General features: G+C 35.7%; 1 protein-coding gene across 2 annotated transcripts in view; it reads right to left on the reverse strand.

Moving 5' to 3' along the window:
- The window catches only part of LOC143382559 (contactin-associated protein-like 3), a 161,371-nt gene that overhangs the window by 25,228 nt on the left and 123,895 nt on the right, over positions 1–12,248 (reverse strand). For both annotated transcript variants that reach the window (XM_076836723.2, XM_076836722.2), the window contains exons 14-15: positions 9,516–9,686; positions 7,776–7,994 (exon numbers count right to left, since the gene is read on the reverse strand). In XM_076836723.2, coding sequence (XP_076692838.2) covers positions 7,776–7,994; positions 9,516–9,686 — 390 coding nt within the window. The remainder of the gene's footprint in view (positions 1–7,775; positions 7,995–9,515; positions 9,687–12,248) is intronic.

Consider the following 12,248-nt stretch of genomic DNA (forward strand, 5'->3'; position numbering starts at 1 on the left):
CCAAATATGAAGGATGAATTGGAAAATCAAATACAAGAGAATTATAGGACACCAAATGTACAAAATCATAACAGATCCACACCAAGGCACATTAAAATGAAAACACCTAGCATACAGAATGGGAGAATTTTAAAAGCTATAAGAGAAAGGAATCAGATTACATATTGGGGGAAACCAATTAGGCTATCTGCAGATTTTTCAACACAGATCCTGAAAGCTAGAATATCCTAGAAAAACATATGCCAAGCTCTGAAAGAAACCACGAATCTTATATCAGCAAAATTAAGCTTTAAATGTGATGATGAAACAAAAACCTTCTATGATAAATAAAATTTTTAAAAATTTACAACTAGAAAGCCTGCACTACAGAACATCCTCAGCAAGATATTTCATGAGAAGGAAACAAAATCAACAATGAAAATAAGCAATGGTAGGTTTTACACTAAAAGAAAAACCAATCAAAGGATAAACCAAGTCAAGTTATATAGTAAAAATAAACAAAAGTGACTAGAAGTATAAATCACATCTCAATAATAAACCTGAATGTTAATGGCCTAAGCTCATCAATCAAAAGACAGACAGGCAGATTTGATTTAAAATAGACCCAACAATATGCTGCCTTCAAGAGACTCCTCTCTTAGGAAAAGACATCCACAGATGGAAGGTGAAAGATTGGGAAAAACATATCCCTCACATGGACTGCAGTAAGAAACAGGGGCTTCCATCCTCATATCAAATAAAGTAAACTTCAAGCCAAAGTTAATCAAAAGGAATAAAGAAGGATATTATATACTGCTTAAGGGAACCATACATTAACAAGACGTAACAATTATAAATCTATATGCTGCAAACAATGGAACATCTATGTTCATCAAACAAACTCTTCTCAATTTCAAGAATCAAATAGACCACAACACAATAATACTGGGTGAGTTTAACACACCTCTTTCACCATTGGATAGACCTTCCAAACAAAAGTTAAACAAAGAAACTATAGAACTCAATAATACAATCAATTAGACTTACCAGACATATATAGAATATTTCATCCATCAATGAGTGAAATACACTTTCTTCTCAGCAACACATGGATCCTTCTCTAAAACAGACCATATATTATGCCACAAAATAACTCTTAGCAAATCCAAAAAACAGAGATACTACTCTATATTCTATCAGATCACAATGGAATGAAACTAGAAATCAATGATAAAATAAAAAATAGGAGCTACTCCAACACCTGGAGACTAAATATGCTATTGAATGGATTGCAGAAGACATTAAAGAAGAGATTAAAAAGTTCTTAGAGGTAAATGAGAATACTGATACAACATATTGAAATATCTAGGACACTATGAAGGCAGTACTAAGAGGAAAGTTATTGTATGGAGTTCATTCCTTAAAAGAAGAAAAAGTCAACAAACAAATGATTTAACATTATATCTCAAAACCCTAGAAAAAGAAGAACAAACCAAACAAGTAGAAGCAGGAAATAATTAAAATCAGAGCTGAAATTAATGAAATTGAAACAAAAGGAACAATTAAAAATTTGACAAAACAAAAAGTTAGTTCTTTGAAAAAAACAAATAAAATTGATAAACCCTTAGCTGTGCTAATGAAGAGAAGGAGAGAGAAAACTCAAATAACTAATATCCATGATAAAAAAGGAAATATCACGATGGACACTACAGAAATACAGAAGATAATTAGTAATTATTTTGAAAATTTGTATTTCAATAAAATAGAAAATACTGACGGCATTGACAAATTTCTAGAGTCATATGATTTGCCCAAACTGAATCAGGATGATATATACAAGTTAAACAGTTCAATTTCAAGCAATGAAATAGAAGATGCCATCATAAGTCTACCAACCCAAGAGAAACCCAGGACCAGATGGATACATAGCTAAGCTCTACAAGACCTTCAAAGAAGAACTAATACCAATACTCCTAAAATTATTCTATTAAAGAGAAAAAAAGGAAAAAAATTCCAAACTCATTCTATGAGGCCAATATTACTCTGATTCCAAAACCAGGCAAAGACATATCAAAAAAAGAAAACTTCAGACCATTATCTCTAATAAACATAGATGCAAAAATTCTCAATAAAATTCTGGCAAATCTAATACAAAAAATGATAAAATGATAGTGTACCACAATCCAGTGGGGTTCACCCCAGGCTGGTTCAACATATAGAAATCAATAAATGTAATTGGTCATATCAATAGACTTAAAGATAAGTACCATATGATCATCTCAATAGATGCAGAAAAAGCATTCTACAAATGCAGCACCCCTTCATGTTCAAAACTAGAAAAACTAGGGATAATAGGAACCATGTCTCAACATTATAAAAGCTATCTATGCTAAGCCCAAGGCTAATATCATTCTAAATGGAGAAAAATTGAAAACATTCCCTCGAAAAACTGGAACAAGACAGGAATGCCCTCCTTCACCACTTCTTTTTTTTCCTAATTTCTTTATTTGTTTTAATTAGTTATAAATGACAGTAGAATGCATTTATATACTTTGATAAATAATACCTAGATGGGATATAATTTCTCACTTTTCTGAGTGTACATGTTGCAGAATCAATATTGGTCATGTAGTCACATACATATACAGCAATAATGTCTGTTTCATTCTACTATTTTTCCTATCCCCACATCCTCTTCCCTCCCCTCCCATCACTTCCCTCTACCTAATCTAAGGTAACGCTCTTCTTCCCTAGTGTCCCCCACCGTATTGTGAATTAGCATTTGCCTATTAGAGAAAACATTCAGCCTTTGGTTTTGTGGGATTGGCTTATTTCACTTAGCATATTCTCCAACTCCAACCATTTACGGGCAGATGCCATAATTTCGCTGGTGGGACTGCAAATTGGTGCAACTACTATGGAAAGCAGTACGGAGATTCCTCAGAAAACTGGGAATAGAACCACAATTTGACCCAGTTATCCTACTCATTGGTTTATACCCCAAAGACTTAAAATCAGCATACTATAGTGACGTGCACACATCAATTTTTACAGAAGCTCAATTCACAATAGCTAGACTATGGAACAAACCTAGGTGTCTCTCAATAGATAAATGGATAATGAAAATGTGGTATATATAATCTTTTACCACTTCTATTTAGTTCTTGAAACTCTAGCCATAGCAATGAGACATATGGAAGAAATTAAAGGGATATGCATAGGAAAATAACTCAAACTATCACTATTTGCTGATGACATGATTCCATACCTAGAAGATCCAAAAAATTCCACCAGAAAACATCTAGAAATAATAAATGGATTCAATGAAGTAGCAGGATATAAAATCAACACCCATAAATCAAAGGCATTTCTATACATCAATGACAAATCCTCTGAAAGAGAAACTAAGAGAACTACCCCACTTACAATAACCTCAAAAAATAAAATAAAAATAAAATAAAATACTTGGGAATCAACTGAACGAAAGAGGTGAAAGACCTTTGCAATGAAAATTATAGAATACTCAAGAAAGAAATTAAAGATGACCTAAGAAGATGGAAAGATCCTCCTTGTTCTTTAATAGGCAGAATTAATACTGTCAAAATGACCATACTACCAAAAGCACTATACAGATTTAATGCAATTCCAATCAAAATCCCAATGACATTTCTCATAGAAATAGAAAAAGCAGTCATAAAACTCATCTGGAAAAATAAGAGACCTAGAATAGCCAAAGCAATCCTTAGCAGGAAGAGTGAATCAGATTACATCATGCCACACCTTAAACTATACTACAAAGCTGTAGTAACAAAAACAACACGTTATTGGCACCAAAATAGACTTGTAGACCAATGGTACAGAATAGAGGACACATAGACAACCACCTAAATACAGTTACCTCATACTAGACAAAGGTGCCAAAAACACATATTGGAAAAAAGATAGCCTCTTCAACAAATGGTGCTGGGAAAACTAGAAATCCATATGCATCATAATGAATTAAGCCCCTATCTCTCATCATGCACAAAACTCAACTCAAAGCTGATCAAGGACCTAGGAATTAGACCAGAGACCCTGCACCTAATGAAGAAAAAGTAGGCCCAAATCTTCATCATGTCAGATTAGGCCTAAATTATCTTAACAAGACTCCTATAGTGCAAGAAATAAAATCAAGAATTAATAAATGGGAGGGATTCAAACTGAAAAGTTTCTTTTCAGCAAAAGAAACAATCAGTGAGGTGAAGAGACAGGTTACAGAATGGGAATAAATTTTTACCACATACACATCAGATAGGGCACTAAGGTACATATAAATAACTCAAAAAACTTAACATCAATAATAATAATAATAATAACAACAACCCAATCAATAAATGGGCTAAGGAACTGAACAGACACTTCTCAGAAGATGACTAACAAATTTATGGAAAAATGTTCAATATCTCTAGCAATTGAAGAATGCAAATGAAAACTACTCTAAGATTTTATCTCACTCCAGTCAGAATGGCTGCTAAAGGATGTGGGGGAAAAGGCACAATCATACATTGCTAGTAGAACTGCAAATCAGTGCAACCAATTTGGAAAGCAATATGGAGATTCCTTAGCAAACATGGGATAGAACCACCATTTGACCCTGCTATCCCACTCCTTGGTTTATACCCAAAGACTTAAAAACAGCATACTTCAGCGATGCAGTCCCATCAATATATATATAGCAACACAATTCAAAATAGCTAAATTGTGGAACGAACCTAGATGCCCTTCGGTACATGAATGGATAAAGAAACTGAGGTATGTATACACAGTGGAATATTACTCAGCATTAAAAGAGAATAAAATCATGGCATTTGTAAGTAAATGGATAGAGTTAGAGAACATTTTGCTAAGTGAAGTAAGCCAATCCCAAAAAACCAAAGGCCAAATGTTTTCTCTGGTATGTGGATGCCGATATATAAGTGGGGTGAGGGGGAGCATGGGAAGCATGGAGGAACTTTGGATAGGGAAAAGGGGAAGGAGAAGGGAGGGGACATGGGGGTAGGAAAGATGGAATGAGATTGACATCATTACCCTAAGTACATCTATGAAGACACAAATAGCGTGACTCTACTTTGTGTACAACCAGAGAAATGAAAAATTGTGCAATATATGTGCACTATGGATTGATATGCATCTGCTGTAATGTATAACAAATTAGAATATATAAATTTTAAAAAATAAAATAAAAACTAAAAAGAAAATGTTCTCTAAACAAATGCAATTTTGAAAACATAATTGTGACCAATTGTTGAGAATTAAGCAGTACTGAATAAACCACTAATATAAATATATTTTAAAAAGTTGAAGTTAGTAAATATTCTAAAAACACTTCTTCAGGTTACATTTTTTTTTTTTTTTTTTAGTTATAGATGGACAAATACCTTTATTTTGTTTGTTTATTTTTTTTTATGTGTTGCTGAGGATCGAACCCAGGGCCCCGCATGCGCTGTGCCCGCCCTCTACCATTGAGCCACAACCTCAGCCCTTCAGGTTACATTTAAAAATATGTTTACATTTTTCCTTTATAAAGCATGAAATAAAGATCTATGATCATATTTATTTATTTATTTATTATTATTTGTAGATGGACACAATAACTTTATTTTTTACTTTTTTTAAAAGAGAGAGAGAGAGAGAATTTTAATATTTATTTTTTTTTTTTAGTTTTTCAGTGGACACAACATCTTCGTTTGTATGTGGTGCTGAGGATCGAACCCGGGCTGCACGTATGCCAGGCGAGCATGCTACCGCTTGAGCCACATCTCCAGCCCAATAACTTTATTTTATTTATTTTTATGTGGTTCCGGGAATCAAACCCAGTGCCTCATGCATGCTAGGCAAGCACTCTACCACTGAGCCACAACCTGGGCCCCCATGATCATTTTTAAATAATTTAAATTATTAAATGATGTGTCTTGAAAGGTTATATAGCTGAAAATCTCTAATTATATATGTGAACTTCTTTTTTTGAAGAGCTCTCAGTACTAAAGCTGTGAAGAGAAACTGAGGAGGGAGCAAGGGTTAAGCCATGAATGAGGACCCCAGGCTTACTGGCTGGACCCTGGTAATCCAGGGTCATGGTGGTATAAAACAGCCTGAACACTATGCTCCTCTGTAATTTTCTTAACTCTCATGTGAGTTTAAGGTGATAGTTCTCAAACATGGAAGGTGTAACTGCAGAGCTTGTTAAAAAACACAAATCTCATACTTAGGGTACCCCATATCTGAACTTTCAACTAGCTTCTCAAGGCATTAGAAATCTTACTCTGTAGGGATGCTAATTCTAGGTGAATTTCATGCAAACTTGGCTTCAAGAAATTCCATTAATTTACTCTTAGGATTATAAATCAGAAAATAAAATTGTGCAAGTTGAGCTGTAGTTTGATGATTTGAAGTGAAGCTTTATATCAATAAGAACTAATTGTGCTTGAAGCCAATTTTTTAAGGAGCCCTGGGTTGTACACCGCCCCCCCCCACACACAATTGCTTAAATTCACTGAATAACATTAGATCCTCTTTGGTGTAGGTATATTCCAGCTTACTAACTTGTGATTTATATTTGTTTTAATTGAATTTTGTTTTCATTTACTTTAAAGGACATGAGAAATCACCAAGTGAGAGCTACTTGGTTAATCTGCTTACTTTCCAAATTAGAATAGAGTTGCTTGAAATGTAATGTAACAAGACATTTTTTTCCTTGAGAAAAACAATAATAACATAACAAATAAATAAAGGAAAGATTTCCATTGTCCAGAGCTATCTCTTCCCCAACCTTCCACAGGGGGAATAAAACCCAGGGACCCTTTACCACTGAGATTCATTCCCAACTCTTTTTTTTTTTTTTTTTTTTTTTTTTTAATTTTGAGACAGGATCTAAGTTGCAGAGGCTGGCCTCAACTTGTGATCTTCCTACTTTGGCCTCACAAATCACTGGAATTATAGTCATGTGCTACTGTGCACAGTTTGAGCTGTAATCTTTAAAGAATGGGGAACAAAGAAGTCAGACATGGTTATGAACATGGCCAATGTGAACACAGAGAAGCAGAAGTAGAATAGGACAAGGGAGGCCAGGAACGAGATGGGGGTATTTCTTGCCAGAGACAGACACACTAGAGGACTTCTGTGACATGGTCTCCTGTGATGTTTTGAGGGTACACTGGAGGATTCTGTCCTAATTGCAAGGCAGGTTCTCTATTCTACAGAGATTTAAAATAGGAGAAATAGGCTAAATGTTCGATAAAATAGTATTGATAAGTAGCTGAAGAAAATGTAAATTGGCTATTACATTGAGTATAAATTTGGAAATTCTAATTGGGTTAATTTGGGTTTCTGTGGTTCAAGTCAGTCAATCTCTCTGAGGCTGCATTATCTTCTCAGTAAATTAGGCAAAACAGCATCTGTAAAAGGAGATATTAAATACAAAGGTCTTACAAATGGTGCTGCAGTCTCTATTGTCATCATTGCTGTTATCGCTATTTTTTTTTTTTTTTTTGATACCAGCAATTGAACTCAGGGGTACTTAACCACTGAGCCACATCTCCAGTCCTTTTTTGTATTTTATTTAGAGACAGGGTCTTAGCACCTCACTAAGTTGCTGAGGCTGGCTTTGAACTCATGATCCTCTTGCCTCAGCTTCCTGAGCTGCTGGGATTGCAGGCATGTGCCTCCATGCCTGGTTTATCACTGCTTTTTTAAATTACAGTTTCTTTTGGTTCAGCTGCACTTAGAGCACAGCTCAGATATAAACCATCAGTACTCACCAATGAAGAGCTGGCTGTTGAGCTGCAAGAGGAGGTGCCCACCAGTGGGGGCAGGTTGAAACTTTTGAGGGAGCTGATCCACTTGGAGAGATGCTTCTTTAACATTTCTTTCTGCCTTCACGTGGTGCCATCGGTTGTCATTAAAGGGAGTGGGTGACTGTACTGTGACCTCACAAGGACCATTCCCCACATCAAAGGAAAAGGTCACTTCTGTGGGAGCTGGAAATTGTAAATATGAAAGTTTCTCAAGTTAATTCAAAAGGGAGAAAATGTAATCCTGAGTGGACATGAAAACAGTACTGTGGCATGCTCATAATGAATAGGGCAGTGATGCAGGAAAGAATTACTTAGAGTTGGTTAGGAGGGAAAAATAAAATTGAATCCTGGAGAAAGAAAAACAAAAGTGATTTTAATACATTCTTTCTCAGAGTTTGTTATGGTTGAGATATGAGATGTCCCCCGAAAAGCTCATATGTGAATCAATACAAAAGGGTTTAGAGGTGCACTGATTGGGTTATGAGAGCCTTAACCTAATCAATGTGTTACTCCATTAATAGGAATTAACTTGTTGGCAACAGTAGGCAGATAAGGTGTGGTTGGAGGAGGAAGGTCCCTGAGGACATGCTTTTGGGGTTTATATTTTGTTCTTGGTAAATACAGCTCACTCTCTCTGCTTCCTGGTGCCAGGTCCTGAGCTGCTTTCCTTCTCCACACTCTTTTAGGCCATTATGTACTGTCTCAACTCAGGCCTCAAGGAATGGCGTTGGCCATCTACAGACAGAGACCTCTGAAACCATGAGCCTCCAAATAAACTTTTCCTCCTCTAATTGTTCTTATCAGGTCTTTTGGTTACAGCAGTGAAAAAGCTGACTAAAACAGAGTCATAATTGCTCATCTTGCTAAGCTCTAACTAGCAGACATTTACCTATAGAAAGAAATCTAGCATGTGATCTGGCTTCATATAAATGATTTTGCTTAAAGGTGATTTAAAACTTCATATAATTTAAAAAATCGTAAGTGAAATCTTTGACCATAAGAAATAAAGATTTGCACATGTGATTAAATAATGTGAGCAGTCAATTCAGTTAAATAATTTTTAATTTAGTAGAAATTAGTTATTTGACCAGTCTGGTTTAATCTCCTGACTGCACACAGAAGTAAAGTAGCACCAAACCATTATAACCTGTTGTATATCTCAGGAGATGTTGTTTCACTCTCTACCTGCTATAGTTTGGATGAGTAATTCCCCAAAGGCTCAGGTGTTATTAAAGTCTTGGTCCTCAGGGTGGTGCTATTGGGAAGAGGTGGAACCTTTGGAAGGCAGGACCTTCCAGGAAGGTCTTTAGGTAATTGAGAGGGCATGGCCTTGAAGAGGATTGTGGGGCCTTAGCCCTTTCCTCTTTCACTTTTTTTCCTGGCTCAGGGGTAAGCACATGCTCCCATGATGATATACTGCTCTCACTAGAGGTCCAACAGTATGTAGCCACTCTATTTTGGGCTGAAACCTCTAGAACCATGAGCCAAAATAAACCTTACTAAGTTAACTGCCTTAGATATTTTGTTATAAGGATAGAATGCTGACTTCTTTAAGATAAAAGAATTTTTTTAAAATAATAGAATTTTGGTATTTATAAAAATATACTTGATAAGGAAGCATGGCAGCAGATTAGGAATGAGAATACTAAAGGGTTTATTGATCATTACTGAGCATTCTGTGGCTTTGTCTCAGTGGCAACTCACCGCGCAGTTCTAGTCTGATAAAGTCTGTGATACCCAGATTCTCTACAAACACCCCAGAAGAAGCTGTTGTCTTAAAAAAGAAAGACACATCAGCACTGAGCTCTCCACGGAATGTAGGGAAATGAAGATACGAAGTCTCAGTTTTGAATGAAGCTGAATTCCAAAATGAATCTGTTTATTAAAAAAAAAAAGAGTGAAAGTAATAGTGAAACAAAACAATAATTGCATTTTATGTGTCTAGCATTTATTTTTACTATTAAATGCATTACTCATCTATGGAAGTCTTCATTTTGAGGTTCTTCTGGACATGAAGCCATGATATGAATATCCAAATTTTGATTAACTTGGATCATTAAGATTCTGGACATGGATAACTGAGTAGAATCACTATGGAAATGGTCTGTGTTTTTAAACACAATTTTACTTTTAATTTAAGGATTAAAAATGACTTTTGATTTTGATTTTAATCTGCATTGATTTGTGTAACTTTTACCAAAATTGAGAGATCTCCCTCTTGATATCCCCCTAAACTCACATCCTTTCTTCCTCATCCCTTTATAGTTTGCCTTTTCCAAAGGTCGTATAAAGAGTGATGCACTTTTTAACATTTCAAGATTGGCTCCTTTCACTCAGTACAATGGCTTTGAGATCCACTCACATTGTTGTACATATAAATATCTGCTTCTTCCTCCTACTGACTTCTCTAATGTAGATATGCTATAGTTTGACCAAACTGAAGAACATTGAGCATCATTTCCAGATTTGGGAATAGAGCTGCTATAACATTTGTGTACAGTTTTTCTGGTGAACGTAAGTTTTCATTTCTCCAGGTTAGTAAATACCCAGTGTGGAATTTCTGGATCATATGGTAGGTATGTATTTAACTCTAAAACAAACTGCCAAACAGTTTTCTAGAGTGGCTGTACATTTGTCATTTCCATCAACAATGTATGAGTATTTTTACATCCTCACACAGCACTTGGCATTAGAAGTTTTTGTTTGTTTTTTGGCAATTCACATTGGTGTGTTGTGGTATCAATTTGCCTTTCCTAATGGCTGATGTTGTAGAACGTCTTCTCATGTACATCTGTTCTATCCTTACATCCTTTTTGATGAAGTATCTCCTCAGTTTGGGGAGAATCAACATCTTTCCTATATTGAGTTTTCCAATCATGGACACAGTATATGTCTCCTCTTATTTATATTTTCTTGATTTTTGCCTTCAGTCTTTTATAGATTTCAAGTAAACATGTTTTGTTGCATGTCAGTAGGGTGTGTGTGTATTTAAATTCCTTGAGATTTTCTGTGAAAACAGTCATATAAAAAATATATATATATATACATATAATTTTATTTATTTCAATCTGTGTATGTTTATTTATTTTATTACATAATTGCAGGCTTTGTCTTGTTCTCAATCTCAGGAGAAAAGAATTCAGTTTTTTACTATTGATTACAATGCTAGCTTTGTTTTGTGTAGATATTCTTTCTTGAGCTAAGAAAGTTCTATTGCTGTTTTGCTAGCATTTTATTATAAATTATTATACTGCATTAGTTATCATGATAATTCAAATTATCATTTAGTCAATTCATTCAGAATAAAACCTTGACATGTGATTTTTATTATCTAAACTATTAGTCATAATATTCAGAAAAACTAGGACTTTCTCCCAGAGCAATTCCTTGTACAGGCCCCATGGAGAACCTTGGGTCCCATAGGCTCCACAGGATTTCTCTGTCTTAGAGGTCAGCATGGCTACTGGGTCCTTGGTGGACCTCTGATTCAGGCAACATTGGAGAGTTCTGGGCAGAGACTTACATGACAAGACTTCATTCACACTGGTGGCTGTGCTGAGTGAGCAAAGACAGAGGCAGGCAGAACATTTCAAGAATGGAACAATAATCCAGGCCAGGTAGCAACGGAAGTGGTGAGGTGTGGTCAGATTCTCAATCCATTCTTGAAGTTAGCAACAACAGGATTTGCTGATGAATCAGATGTGAGTAGTGATGAGAGTGTGAGAGGAAGAGAGAAGTTACAAGTGACCAATGGTCTCAGTTTAAGGGGTGATGAGAAGAATGGAATTGCCACGCACTGGATTGGGGAAAGTTGTAGAAATTATTTTCTTTCCCACCCCCTGCTTTGTCAGGTGAATCTGAAGCATCTTTTAAGGCACAAGCAGAGGTTCATCATCCAGTCAGGTGGGCAAGCCTGAAGCTCAGTTATTGGGCTTGAGGTATAAAGTGGGGTTACTGAGTATTTAAAGCCAAGCGACTGATGGGAAGAGATCATTCTCATGCAGAGAAGGACAAGGTCAATGAGGGGAACAATGAACATCCCAACATGAGCTTACTGGTGAAGTAAATACTGGAGGGAGGAGGGAAGGAGTAAAATGCAGACTTTGTGGTATGTTGGTGGCCTGGTAAGGAAAGTGAATTAAAAAGTGAATCATGATGGAGTCCAAAGTGGCTGGCCAGTCCATTAAGAGGAAAACTGAAATAATAATAATTGGGTTTAACAATATCAAGGTCACCCTGGTGACCTGGAAGAGAGCAGTGTGTGGGGAGGGAAGGAGGACAAACCTTGATGGAGTTTATTTAGAAGAGACCAAAGGATGGAAATGAAGATAGAACGCATGTTTTTTGTTTTTCAGATCATCAAAATTCCTGGGTAACATTCAGAATTAATTAATACCTAATGGGATTAATTAATACCGTAGAATTCTGCCTATAATG

Source organism: Callospermophilus lateralis, chromosome 17 (genome assembly GCF_048772815.1).
Source record: "Callospermophilus lateralis isolate mCalLat2 chromosome 17, mCalLat2.hap1, whole genome shotgun sequence".
Lineage (NCBI taxonomy): Eukaryota > Metazoa > Chordata > Mammalia > Rodentia > Sciuridae > Callospermophilus > Callospermophilus lateralis.